At 31.0% G+C, this 15,215-nt stretch overlaps 1 protein-coding gene across 13 annotated transcripts in view; it reads right to left on the bottom strand.

Annotated features, from left to right (window-relative positions):
* Positions 1-6,401: 6,401 nt before the first annotated feature.
* LOC6648174 (calcium-activated potassium channel slowpoke) overlaps positions 6,402-15,215 on the bottom strand; it is a 51,170-nt gene continuing 42,356 nt past the window's right edge. For 8 of the 13 annotated variants that reach the window (XM_015177306.3, XM_023178483.2, XM_015177308.3 and 5 more), the window contains exons 16-23: positions 11,575-11,607; positions 11,305-11,494; positions 8,870-9,047; positions 8,289-8,796; positions 7,853-7,989; positions 7,598-7,740; positions 7,309-7,528; positions 6,402-7,245 (exon numbers count right to left, since the gene is read on the bottom strand). In XM_015177306.3, coding sequence (XP_015032792.1) covers positions 7,108-7,245; positions 7,309-7,528; positions 7,598-7,740; positions 7,853-7,989; positions 8,289-8,796; positions 8,870-9,047; positions 11,305-11,494; positions 11,575-11,607 — 1,547 coding nt within the window. In that variant the 3' untranslated portion in view covers positions 6,402-7,107. Of the gene's footprint in view, positions 7,246-7,308; positions 7,529-7,597; positions 7,741-7,852; positions 7,990-8,288; positions 8,797-8,869; positions 9,048-10,643; positions 10,710-11,304; positions 11,495-11,574; positions 11,608-12,802; positions 12,878-14,401; positions 14,426-15,215 lie in introns of all 13 variants that reach the window. The other 5 variants (XM_023178480.2, XM_023178470.2, XM_023178481.2 and 2 more) reach the window with 4 other exon arrangements.

Below are 15,215 nucleotides of genomic sequence, written 5' to 3'. Positions count from 1 at the left end.
ATTTTGACAAACTAATTAACTAAATTAATTAATTTTATTCTTTTATTAATTTTTCCCCAAGGCCTGGGGTTTGCTTAGGCTCCTGAGCTTCTTGAGTCGCAGGTGGCGCAGGATATATAGTTGTAGGAGGTGGGTAATAATAACCTTCGTTATGTGTAGGAGGTGGGTAATTATAACCCTTGTTAGGAGTAGGAGTCGGATAATCATAGCCTTCTCTATTGGTAGACATTTTAACAGCATCCTTTGGCGGTAACAAAATGCCTTCATTCTGGTTCTGAATTGCAGAGTCATAGCAACCATCCCCGGGTTGGCAAGGAGGAGCTGACAGGCTTTTAAGTAGGTTCTGTGAAAGACCCTTTGTTTGGTCTATTCCAATCAACAACAAGAAACATATCTACCATAAAAAATGATACAAAAATAGTACATTTTAGAAACTCAAGTCTAGATGATTAAACTTACTATTGCATAAAGTTTAAGTAACATCTTGGCCAGCAGAACAACTTCAAGTCAACTAATTTTTTCTTGTTCCGGTGCAGCTTTAAATAGAATTTTGGTTTGGTTTTTCAATTAACCAAGTTTAGTATATAAACGAGTTTTATGAGACGACTTGAGTCGACCATTTGTTTCTTCTCTCAATTTGCGTTTTCAACTAAAGTTTTGTTTATTATTTCTATTAAACAAATTTACTAAAAAACTATAAACTACAGACTTCCGTAGTAATGGACCTTATTTGACCTAGTAGGAAGTAAAATATAAAATAACTAATTTAATTCTAGGTATGTAAAAGTCCATGAAAGAACCTTATATTTTGTTCATGAATTGATGCACTCTTTGTTTTGTTTCTTTAATGGAATGTAAGTGTTTTGTTTTGTTTATTTTTTAAACAAGTAGCATTTCTGTCATAAAAAATAAATAAACCCTAAATATGTGTATATATTGAGTCAAAATGCTAAAACTCGATATTCCATAAATTTTGAAGAAGATCTTTGCCAGCAGAACAACTTTAAGTCAACTGATTTTTTCTTGTTACGGTTTAAGCTTTAAGTAGAATTTTAGTTTGGTTTTTTAATAAACCAAATTTTATATATAAACGAGTTTTAGCAATATATTTAAGCCAAACGTTCGTTTCTTCTCTTAGTTTGCGGCTTGATACAAAGTTTTGTTTATTAATTCTATAATCCAAATTTACTCTAAAAACTATAAAAGGTTTTTAGAAGTAAGTTTACTAGACTTCCGTTGTGATGGACCTTTCTTAACTATCCTTTAGTGTAAACATAAGGATGATTAACCAAATTAATTAACTAATGATTTTGAATGTGGAATTGACTATTTCCTTTAAATTATTCTTAGGAGAGCTACAATTGTACAATAGCCCGAACTGAGCCAAACTTGGTAAAAAGATGTGAAATGGTATACTGCAAATTAGTTTGGTTCATAAGATTTAAGAACATTTTCCTCAATAAGAGTTTATATTTTCGATTCGATTATATCAATGAAATTATATTTTAGAGTTATTTAATGTGCACGATGTTTTTTCCTTTTTTAACTCCTTTTATGTTTTCTTTGGTTGGAAAATTGATTTTATTTTGGCTTATTTCGTATCTTTTCTCTTTAATATGGATACAGTTCAATTTTATTTGCTTTATATGTTAATTGACGAGTGGTTGTTGTTGTAGATTTTCTAGTTATACAATGTCTATGGTAATGAAACGAAAACGAATTTGAAAACGCTTATGAAACGTAGCCAATCGGTTTGGTCTGGTGGTAATTGGGTGCGTTTTATGCAGGGCGCGATGGCAAATTTCTAAACGCAATTGGTCATTGGAATTTTGTGGCCTGTGGCAGTGCCCCCAGTTTTACACCCACTCCCCTTCTTCCCATCCATGGATCAGCGTATGTTCATATGTGGGTCAGCATTTTGGTCAACTGAAGTCCACTCGCGATGGCCGTTGTCATAACTCAAAATTTCACTTTTAATAAGGCAAGACATTTAGGCTTTTTATATTGATTTTTTTTGTTTTTGTTGTTTACTTTTCATCTTTTTTTTTTTTGAATTTTTTATTGTGTCTTTTTTTTTATTAATATTTTATTTTGAAATATTATTTTAACAAGGTTTGTTTAAACATTAACAACATAATATTATTTTTATACGTTTTATTTTATACATTTATCATTTGTCTCATTTATGGGTTTTTCTTTGATGGGTAATTCAAAATTTTCGTTTCAGACAAATGTTTAAAATATGCATTGTTTAGCGTTTTAATCTTTTTTGTTTCGAATGTTTTATATTAAAATTTATTTTGTGGCTGATTTAAACTAAACTAATTTGTCATTACGCTGCGTATCAATTTGTTCTTAATTTTTGTTCTTTAATTAGTTGCTAAGTTTAAATTATTTGGGTTTTTTTTTTGTTCTTCTTTAAATTGTAATTACTTAAGTGACTATGTTTAGATTTTTATATTATGCTTTTTGTTTTATTTTATAAATAGCAAGTAAAAACTAAAAAAACAAATTAATATTAATATCATGTTTTTTTACAATTAATTTTCTCTATGTTTGTATATGCATGAGTGTGTGTTTGTGTGTGTGTGAGTGTGTATGTGTGAAAGTGCTGCAAAATTATATAAAAATGTATTTTTTGTTTCTCATTTGTTGCTATTTCTGATTTTATTTTTATTTATTTTTTTTTTTTCTTAAGATGCTTTAATTCTAAGTTTCTGTCTTAAAAAATGAACAATTTGTTGTAGCTTAAACTTGCAAAATTATTAATTTTTTTTTTGTTTTAGCTGCAAACGTTGATTCTATACAAAAATCTAACTACAGTGAAATGCTGCATAGCTTCACATTTACGAGTAGTATAGTAGTGTATGTGTGTGTGTGTGTGTGTGTATTTTTCTTCATTTTTTTTACATTTTTTGTCACGCATTTTTCTATAAAACTTTTGCACTTATTTCTAAAGTTATATGGCATTAAATATTTGGTTTTAGTATATCAAATGGTTTTACTTTCTTTTGTGATTTGCATGTGTTTCTCTTTTTCTTTCTATCAAAGTTGAAATGCTGGGGTGAACTGCTTTTAATATAATATAGTACATTATATGAAGATGCCAAGTTATAGTGAATATCGCAAATTGTAACCAAAAATTCAAAGGCAACTTTGTTTGAAACTAAATTAATCTATATATTTGTTTATCAGATATATTGAACGTTTGGAATTTTTAGAAATGTCTTTAGTTTTATAGAATAAATCCACCCAAAACGAAAGTTATGCAAAATCCTCATAAAAACGAAAACTTTTCAACCAAATTTAACTTTGATCTTTAACTATGCAAAATGTTTGTTGGGTTATCGCTTTAAATGGATTTACTCTATTATTTCTTTTGGTTTTAATGCATCTTTGTTTGTACCAAAAGCTTTGTTTTGAATTTGTATGAATTAATTTTGTTTTGGGATGAGTTTTTGAATTATTTGGTTTTAAATTTTTGCCATAGCGTAAACATGATTTAATCAAGTTTCACAACATCGAGAGTTCATTTTGTTGTTGTAGAGTTTGTCGCTGTTATGTAATTATGTGTGTGTATGTGGGTGTGTGTATGTGTGACGCTGTACTTGTGTGTGTGTGTGTGTTTTATTTTTAGTGTTTTTCATTTCTATAAATTAAATAACTATATTTTATTCATTTAAAAATTATGTTTAACTTTTTGTTTGGGTTTCTTCTACTTTCTGTTTTGCTTAGGATTGCAAATGCGATATTTTTTTTTTGTTTTTTTATGTTTTTGTTAGTTTTTTGTTTTTTTTTTTGTTTTTGTAGCACTAACAATAAATGAACTGGTTTGCCATTATGCTAAGCTAGGCTAAGTTTCTTAATGTTTTTGTTGTTGCTTTCTTTAATTTAAGTTTACATTTACACTTGACATTTTGTTAGTTGCTATTTTTTGTATTTTGCACATACATCAAATTTTGAAGGCGCATAATATTCACATTTTTTGTTTTGTAATAATTTCTCATTTTACGTCCTAAGCTACACCGAAAAATGTTTGCCTACAAATCATACGTATATATGTATATACATATAACACATACTTTTTTTTTTTATCGAATTTTCATTATCCATATATACTTTTTGTATTAATTTTTTATATATTAACTTTCATTATTATTAAAAGCTCGAATTCGTTTTACTTCAATTTGTTAGTTGCTAAATATGTAAAAAAAAAACAAAAAACACAACATGAAACAAAAATTAAATGAAAAAAACAAAATTACAACTCATTGCTAATGCTAATGCTGTTGTTACGCTTTGATTTGTAGTGCATTTTCATTTGGTTTTCTTTTTTGTTTTCGTTTTATTTCATTTGATGTGATTTCCATACGCTTTGGCAGTGTGTTTATCATTTGAACAAATATATATATATATATATATCTAAATATATACACATGAAGAATGACAAAAATGTTAAGGGAAACATAGCATTTAGCACTTGTATGTTGTATATTTTCTATTTGCATTTTAAGTAGATATAGCATAGTTTAGTTTTAACTATAATTTCAATATTTACATTCTATGTACATAACACAAAAAACAAAACTCTCAACATAAACAATAAGAGGGCTAATTTAGGCAGTGCCAAAAATTTGTCATGATTTGAAGTCATGATATTTATTTCAAACTGCTACTGATATTTAAAAAATATATGGTTTTTAAGGCGGACTAACTTGTTGATTCAAAAACAGGACAGAACTTTTGTAGTAGCAGAACGCACAAATGTTTGAAATGTGAAAAATTAGAAAAGATTTATGTATTCTATATGTATGAAGCATTGAGAGCAAGAGCAAGTGTTAAAAAAATCATTATTTAAATTGTCCCTATGCATCTCATCTCATTTCGTTTAGTTTACATATCTAAAAAAAATGAAGTTTTCACTTCAAGTTGATTGTTACCTATGCATATATGTATGTATTCAATCCCATTCGATTCATGCAGGTAAAAAGTCAATAAAGAGACATCTTAGGGACATACATACATAAATGCATTGATACACTAATAAAAAATCGTTCTAACTACCCATATTGATAATAATATTGTTTTGAATGCGCTACTTATGCTTATTTCATTGGTTTTGTTCTTCTTTGTTTTTTAGTGCTTAAATATGAAATAAGGTGAGAAGGATTCAAACGAAAGAACAGAAAAATATTATATTTGTGTGTTTGAAAAGTAAATTTTTTGTAAATGAGTTGAAGGCCCGTTTTCTAGGCAAAGACTGACAAATCGTTGTTAATAAAAGATATTGGCTATATCATTATGATATATCTTATAATTATCTTGTCATAATTTCAAAAAACAACAAGAGAATTTGAAAAAATTGTACAAGTCTTAAAGTTTGCTATGAATTGTGGAGAATTTTGATATAATATAGAGATAACGGCCAAAGTACACACTTATTTTAAATATAAGTATAAAAGAGAAATATTTGATGTTTTTTTAGAGAGTTTGTGTTTGTTTTTGCATCGTATTATACAAATATTCTTTTGTATGCATGTATGTTAAGTTAAGTGTAGGCTAATAGATATTTGTGTTTAAAGATTGTTATGATTATAGTAAAAGTTAAATGATTACAATATGTTCATATGGTATAAATCGTTTTGCGCATGCTCAGAAACTTCTAAATGCATTTTTTGGTTTTGGTTTTTTGTTTTTTTTTTGTGAATTTTCATTTCGAATTATTTACACATACGCAAAAGCCAATTTGCATTGTTTCTTACGGATTTATGTTGGTTTTTTGTTTGCTTTTTTTTTTTGTTTTGTTTTGTATGTTAGTATGTTAGATTAGATGTATGTATATTAAATATATAAATTGTAGCGTAGTTCTTGTTGTAGTTGCTGTTTACGAGACAGACTTTTGGTTTGGTTTCGCGTTGTTGTTGTTGTTGTTGTTGATACAATTTAAGTGATTATTTTTATTATAATCCTTAATGTTGTTGAATTTTGGTTGGTTTCATTCCTTGTTTAATGTGTAGCTTACCTCACTAATGGTTCCCAATTGCTTACGTCCACATCATTGAGATGGATTTTCTTGACTCAATTTAAGTTTCTTTTAATTCTTGTAATGCAATGATAGCGCCATGAAGTGAACTCAAAATGTAAATGTAAATTAGAGATTAATAATGAATAATATATGGAATGTAAATGAAATAAATGATAAACAGAGATACATACATACCCTTCATGTACCTACTAATAACTAATGATTGTTGCTCTAAGAACTAAATCGTATAAAAAATTTCGAAATCATAAATAGTAAAAGACAAAATGAAAACATATAAAATACATACATAATTTATTTGGTGTTTTTTTTTGTGTGGGAAATCATAAGGATATAATAATAATATAAGAATAAGGAGTAAAACAAGCGAAATTATAAATAATGAAAAAGTAGGTATAAAGAGAATATAGAATATGAATTTTTCAAGGTTCTAAAAAGGCATACGGAATGATGTGGGAAGCAATCAGTTGGCATTTGAACGATGGATAGATATCAAAGCAGTTGTTCTTGTTACTATCATTTAATATATCTATCTATATAAATTTTCGATGTTATTGAAATTGTTTATTTTTGGGTTTCAGTTTCTTGTGTGTGTTATATTATGTTGCTTTTATATTTGTGGAGACAACCGATGATGATGACATTTGACGTCTCCTGTGTGATTTATTGTCCTCTGATTGTTAATTAGGACATACAATATATGTTGCGGCTCAATTGTTGTCTCGACAAATATAAAAGTACAAGTAACAAAACAAAGCAATATGGCAGCGATATTTGTTAAACTATTATATAAATTATGTTTTCATTTTTGATTTTGAATTTCACCCTAAGTGTATATATACACTCATAATCGGTTAGTACATTTTACGTATATTAAATAGGTCTGTGTAGTGTCTTTTTTATTCTTATGCCAATCTATAGTATAATGTAATTGTTATTGTGCCATTTTGGGGATTGCTTTGTTTTTGTTTTTTCTTTTTTTGTTTCTACACACACACAATTAACTTCTCCATCGTTCAAATGTACGAATAAGGACCATCAGTTAAGGCGCTACACAGTAACAATCAAGAGTTATCATCCTTATTTGATCCGCCACCACCGACCCCAGAGCCTTGGGTACCGGTGCCGCGACCACCAGCAGGAGCACGTACCGCTGGTGGTTTATACTCTAGGCCCGGATCGAATTGCATTAAAACGAATACCTAGTGAATAAGTCAAAACGATTAGTTAAGGTATTTGGTGAATATATAGAGTGTTAGGCATACCTGATCTGTTGGCAGTAGAGAGAAGTCATCGGGTGGGTTGGTTATTACATAACGTTTACTGCTCGCATCACAACTTGAGCTGGTGTCCCTGAATCGATATAGGCCAATGCATAGCATGCCATATGATTTGAGAGCGGCAACAAATAGATCACCATATTTGCCGCATTCTCCAAACTGGGCCAGTGGCCCATCATATAAAGATATTTGCCCCACGCGACACCTGAATGGGCAGAGTATTTCAAATTCGTTAAGGGTTTTTGTAAAGCGATTTCTTAATATTTTGTCTGACCTATCGCGATTGCTAAGACTTTCTACCGTACTGTAACCACCTCGCAAACCAGCTCCTTCGGCCAATATCAACTCCAGTTCGGGTGTTGCTCCGCCCGTTATCAGAGAGCGTATCAAAGTTAAGGCGTTTTGATTGAAATATGTCTAAATGGGAATTAAAGAAAATCGCATCACAATTGTAATAGTAGAGAGCGAGAGAGTTAGTGGTGTATATGTGTGTGTGAATATGTGAAAAACACTCGGAACAAGTCATTACCGTGGACATAAGTGAGTCTAATACACTCACAGCGAACGCAGTGCCGCAGGCAAACGGCTGCGTCAGATAGAGTTCTGTATCTGGATCATCATCGTCGTCTTGATCGAGAAACTGCACGTTACTATCATTGACCAGTTCTTTAAACGACAAAACACATACATAGACACACAAGAGTGTGTGTATATGTGTGTGTGTGTTAGCATTAGTATAAAACACACCTTAAGAGCTCCAAGAGCATGGGTGAAAATCAGCAGCAGTAGCAGCATCTGCGAGTGAAGCTGACCAGGTTGATTAACCCAAAACCCTCATATCCCCCCCTTACATACATATGTATATGTAACTCTTTATTTTGACTGGCCAGCCTCACTCGACATTTTTGCTCGCTAGCTAGTTTGGTCGTTCATAAACTCGGCCAACTTAGTGCGATGCAGTTTACCTGTTATCATGGGCACATTGGCTCCATACACTGAGCCGCGACGCTGCAGAACAATCGGACTGCCGGCAGTTGCGCTTAGATTATCGAATTCCGGACCCCGTTGACTGAGCACACCAATTGTGTCATCAAAGGTCATCGCCTTGATATTGAGCGAGGCCAGAATGGCCTCTTTATCGGCAAGCGTGGGATCATCGTTGCTAGGAACTTTGGCTGACAATATGCAGCACATATCACACAGATTAACATTGACCGCTCGCAGATCTGCGCGACTCAGTGGCGAGCCATTGAGCACCGATATTTTTGGTAGATTTTGTAACATTTTCCATTCGCGTCTTATATAGTCCACCGAGCCAACAATAACCACATGCTTCAGTTCGTGATAGTGGAAATTGGAGGCGCGCAAAGGCATAACAAGATTACGTAAACCAATTAGAGGTGAATCTGGATCAGCAAATAGGCAAACGACCACATGGCCATTTAGCACTGTCATGGCCGCCTGATTGCGATCCTGCAGAAGCAACAAAAAAAAAGAATTAAATATTTATTATAGTAACATTTTGTTGAATTTCCTTTAACCATACCAATATGCAGTCTTCTAAACTCTTCGCGGGACTCCAATGGAACATGCCCGTCGAATCGTATTTCATTTCGGTCTTCTCGAAATCAAAGTCTTTCGACTGATCATCCGCAATGCCGGCGGGTAATGATACCCCACCATTTTGATTTTGTGTACCCGTGCCGGAACTGCGACTCGTCGGCCTAAAGGTGAATCATATAAAATGGACACAGACAGAAACAGAAATCGTGTGGTTAGCCATGTTGAAGCGCGGTCTGTGCTGCTTGCTTATTATCATTATTTTTTTTTGTATTCAATATTTTTTGCAATTGCAATTTTCAATTTTCATCAACCAATCAAAAAGTATTTAAATGCTACATCCAAATGCAAAAAAGTGTTCTTTGAAACTCTACAAAATACGTGTGTTTCGTTCAAAAAAAAAAATTATATATAAGTATACGATTAATTTAGGTAGATATTAAGTAGATAGATACTTGATTACTAGTACATATACAAGTACAAGTACTTGGATTTGTTTTGTCAATTGCAAAAGAGAGTGGTGTGAGTGTTCCATACGATAGAGTTAGATAGAGTTTACTTTTACATAGATAAGAAAGTTAGAGAATAGAGAGAGAGAGCTTGTGCTAATAACAAAAATGTGTACAAATTACTAATATTATATGTAAGAATGCGAATGAATTCAAAAATCAATCCGTTCAACTACACAAAATGCAACCCGACGGCACACGGCACTGGCGAAATCATGAACATCCTCAAAATGTTTCTCTTAATACTTGGTTTCTTCTTCTTATCTTGGGGTTTATGTTGTTGCATGCTTTGAGGGAAAATCGCCGCCCTTGAGTGCTCTTTTCAAGGTCAATTTTGATTGTTGTTCGAGGCAACAAGGGAAATTATAAATAGTAAACCCAAAACATTGATTCGCACAAAAGAAACTAAAAGTAATATGCTGCACATATATGTATTTGGTATGTAGAAATATGTAAATGAGTACAAGAAAACCAGGCACACACAGCATATACACATACACCCATACATACATTCACTTTTACATCATATCAGAGACATATATAAAATGAGAAAAACACAGATGTTGATGGTAGATGCTATTAATGTAAAGAAATGTAAAGTCCTTTTAAGAATCTAGAGTCTTTTTAGAAGACAAGAAAGTCAAATTTGACTTTTTTAAAAATAAGAAAGATAAAATAAAGGTAGCATGCAGAACAAAAACAAAATTTTTATCTTTCTAAGGATACGCGATTTCTTTATATTTTTGTAAAACTGAAATGGAATGCCTTTCCACAGGATGATTGAGGATGAAGACAAGTATGAAAAAGTAAAATTTACGAAATGTAATTAAGCTTTTAAACGATTTGTAGGAATATAATGTAGATTAATGGTTAAAGACAGAGATGTTTAATGTTAGTAAGTAGAAGAAAGATATAGAAAATGCACACACATATCAATACAAAGACAGAGAGACGCACGCACACACACACAGACAGCGACATGACAAACGTTTTAATAAGTTTTCATTAGAACTGATGTATGGTATGGAATAGCATTATCAATCAATAGATCAATTAATATCAATCAATATGTGTTAAAGAAAATGCGCAAAAAATGAGAGTTAGTAGTAGTAGTAGTAGTAGGTAGAACGAGTATTTACGAATGCTAAGTTATAAATTTGATTGCCTTTTGGCGTATTTTTTTTTGTTTAAGTAATGCTTTTTTTTATGTTTGTAAGTAAAAAATTTGTCTAGGAAATTATGGACGCATACATGAGCTTTTTAACTTCGTAAGCAAGTTGATAGCCCGCATAAGGGTTAGCATCATTCTCTGGTGGCCTGAAACAAAATGGTTGTTGTTTTTTTGATTTGATTTTTATACATACATTTTGGAGACATTTGATTAGAAAAATGATTATTAATTTGTTTTGTATTCGATGTTTGTTAAGACAATTATGTATACATGTTATTTGTTTTATGTAGTAGTATGTATTTGTGGTAAAGGGTGTTAGTGTTTTATATATATATTTGTTGTTGTTTTTTTTTTTTTTGGTTTTGTTGATTTTTCAAGTTAGTTTAAAGTTCATTTACAATATATACGAGAAGCGGCCACAGTTTTTTATGGCCGTGGCCTTGGGCAAACACACGGAAATCATATACAATTAGAAAAAGAAAAATAGAAGAAACTCAAAGCAAATCATGGCTTTTTGTAAATATTTAAGAAATCCTCACACTGAATAATCGTTTTTTTTTTTTGGTTTCGATAACTCGATACTTTGCTGTACTTTACTATACTCAAGTGCCAGTTTTGCTGTGTAGTTAAAGAGAGTTGCACACCTTTTTACTTGGTTTGTTGTTTTAATTGTTGTTTGATTTGTTGTGCATCAGGTGCATCATGTATGTATGTACCATCATCATGACCGGTTTGACTTACCGATTGTACTGCGATGGCGATATGACTTGACCCTCCACTTGCCGACTGACATTCACTGTTGGCTTCACCTTATTCACCTGCTTGCCAGCAGCAGCTGCAGCCGCAGCGGCAGCAGCTGTATTATTCATATGATGCATGGCTCCGGTGCCATTGCCAGTGCCATTCGGACGGCGCACATTGCGATTGAGTACTGTAAAGATAGGAAATGACAAACGAAATGTACATGAATATCAAAGTGACAAAGTGGCCACAAGCATAACCCTAACTTACGATTTGTATCTTCTCTGTCACGTGTGATATCACCTGTGGCAGATTGACAGTGTGGCAGATGGACAGAAGCGGCAGATAGAGAATTTTGCGAGTAATAGAGAGAAATAGAGACCATATTACATACGATTAGTTAGTTCATTCATAGCGCCATTTTAGTTAGTTGTTTTGATTCAGTATGTGTAGTTTATTATTATTATTATTAAGAAAGGTTGTTTCGAGCCGCATGTTCAAGTTCAAGTTAATTTTAATTTGTTAGTGTATTCAATTGCTTTGTTTGTATGTATATTGTATGTGTGTTATTTTGTTGTACATGTTGTGTAATGTTGTGTAATTGTATATAAGTATTAGTAGTAGTCTCCGACAATAAACAAATAAACAAATTTTATAACAAGCAAATGTTTTAAACTCGGTTTTCATTTGTGTATGCAAATTTTTAGCATACAACCGAAAATAAAAATATTTAAGAGAATAATGCTTCATAAATATAGACATCAATATCAAGTATGAATATATAATTATAATAGTTAGATAGTTAGCATTTTATTAAGTGTGATCAATATAGTAAGTTAACAATTACGATATGAAGTATTAAGTTATTAATTTCACTTTTGGTTTGAGAACAAAAAACGAAAAACACACAAAAGAAAATCAACTGATTATAATGTATTTATGCAAAACAAAATGTTAAATTATTTTCATATTGTTATCATCTGTAAATTCTTGGTATTTGATTGTCTTGGTTTGTTGGGCTTTATGGTTATTTTTTTGTCACACAATACAACAAAAATGAAAACACACACAAAATATTGGCAAATTAGGACAAAAGTGTAAAAGATTATGCACATTAAATTGGTTTATTGTTGTAAGATTAGATTAGCAAGGCCAATATAACTCATACGCCCCATGGGTTCCGTAGGTAACCAGATTGAGTATATGGAATGATTATTATGATACATTATAATCCTTATGTGTGTGTATATAAGCGGACTAATAAGTTTTCCTTAAATTTTTGAAGTTAACCAATCATATAAACCGATTCAATGTGCATATTTGCGTGTGTATGTTGCATGTTAAAAAGTGTAGCATACATTTATGCGTAATTTTCGTCTTGCTGACAGCGACGAATTGAACTGATTCATTTGACTGACTTAAATACTAATTGACAAATGTGTTTGATTTTGGTGTTTTTTTTTTATTTGTTTTTGTTTTGATTGTTTGGAAACTTTACCCGTTACAGATCCACGCACATGCACCCGCTTGGGTAGCTCTGGTGGCGTAAATGTGGGTGCAGGATGGTGTTCATCTGTAAGATATTTGTTGGTTTTTGTTAACGCTCAAGCTTCAGGTAAACAAAATTTCGTTTGTGTATTTGTTGTGGTTGTTGTGTGTGTATTTGAAAATGTATTTTTTTCTTTTGTTGTTGTATGTGAAGCTCATAATTTGTTGTATTTTAATATTGGTTGTTGGTAGGTAGGGGAAGAAATAATTTCGAAAATTAATTCAACTGAAAGCACAACAAAATTGTTGTTTAAATTGTGTCAAAAATAGAGAATAGAAAATATTAGATAAATTCAATCGAATGGACTGCCTGTTTCTGTGGTTGTAACTCAAAACAAAGGAAACCAAGAACAACCTTAAGGATGGTATAAAAAGGAGTGTTGAATAAAAATTCAAAACCAAGAAAACTAACCAAGAAGTGTAAAAGGTAATGTGGGATATGGTTTTATTTTTTTTATGTCTTTTAAAAGGTATGGAGTTGGGTTTGAGGAAACAGGTTTTTGTATTGTTCTTTTCTTTTGGTTGTATTTAAAAACATGCAAATAAACATGAACTTGTAGGTGATGATTAGATAAATATATGTATATACACAAATTTACATAGCATACAGATAAATATTATTGAAGCGGGTTAAAGCAAAAAGCATTCATATAAAATAGTTGGGATAATTAAAAGCTTTAAGCAATTTGTTTAAGTTTAATTGTTGACAAATTGCCAGAGTGCAAGTAAATAATTACAGATATATATATATATATAGGTGTATATATATCAGCAATTTGATATTTATCACTTGATATTCGTTTTAAACAAGAACTCTTTACTTAAACTTGTTTTAAATGCCACTAAGAGACTGTAAACTGCTAAAAATACCTAACTAATTGAACTGATAGAACACATTTGCTGGTATTTATTGTTATTTAGTCATCATTCTCTTCATAATTGATTAAATCATTTTTATTTAGTGCTTTGCTTTCTGTTTGCATATCGAATTTGGAATTTTGTATTTTGAATATAGCACACATTCATCTATATAAATATATAGATCTTCTCAAAGTGATATATAGTTTTTCATATTTTATTGGCGTGCTTTTGTTGTTGTTGACATTTTTATTTGGGCTGCATTTGCTGCACATTGCGCTCTTTTTTTTGGTGATCAATTTTGTGGCTCTAATCATAATTTCTTTTGGTCAAACAGTTGCTTTTGCTTATTTTAAACAAATAACTTACAATTACAACTAAATTTTAATGATTCGGTTTATTGATAATAAAGTATATAGTATGTAGTTTTGGGAAACATTATACAAAATAAACGAAGATACATACATAAGGAAAATATAGATATATTTTGTAATGAGTATGTCAAATACATAACGTGCACTGGCACACAATGTAGATTTGATTTCGTTGATTGAAAATCATAAATGGACAGTTTGGAATTAATGAGAGTAGTTAATAAATGTATATATAGGTATGTATGTATGTATGTATGCATGTGTGTGTATGTATATATTCATGTACAATATTTGGTTTTTTATTTACTTGGACTTACTTGACAACGAGTATTCATCGTCTTCTACACACACACATAAACAGATATTAAAATAGTTGTAGTTGTACGTACACACGGGTAATACACAAAAAAAATGGAGAAGGGGGAAGTACAATATTGAAATAAATACATATGATATTTGGATAGAGATAAAAGAACATAACCTGAAGATTGACAAGTGAGTTATATATTACAAGGAATGACTTATATTCAGTGTGTGTGTGTGTGGGTGTGTCTTTGAGTGTTAATGATTGTGTGTAGGATATAGATATTTGTATATAAACAACGCTGGAGTATCTTGTCGAAAATCTCTCAATATAGAAGAAGTAGATAGATGAGTTAAAAATTGCCTAAAATATCACGATACGATACTTTACTATACGATATTGATACGATACGATACGATATGATAGATACAATAAATTACGGAATAAAGTTTGTTAATTTATACAATACACGATATATATATATATGTATATAAATTTATGTAGGATATAGTAACTATAGTTATGCAGTTTAGACAGTGAGATGGGTGTGATGGGCTAAATACCTAAGGTATAAGCCATTTGTCTTAATTGAAAACCTGGAGACGGTACAAATCAGACAGTGATTGCATTTATACACTCAGCAAAAACTACTTTAACTAATTTCAATTCACTGTCTGTCTAAATTGAAAATTAAAGTTTCCTCATCGAAAACATAATTTTAGTCTTGTCTATATGTAAATTTTAACCATTCGTGTTGTTTTTTCTGAGTGTATTTGCAAGAAATTGCAAACGATACTTAGATACTTTAACCCATCACTGAGTATTAT

Source organism: Drosophila willistoni, chromosome 3R, assembly GCF_018902025.1.
Source record: "Drosophila willistoni isolate 14030-0811.24 chromosome 3R, UCI_dwil_1.1, whole genome shotgun sequence".
Lineage (NCBI taxonomy): Eukaryota > Metazoa > Arthropoda > Insecta > Diptera > Drosophilidae > Drosophila > Drosophila willistoni.
Note: the sequence above shows the minus strand (reverse complement) of the source record. Positions and strands in the feature narration are given on the sequence as shown.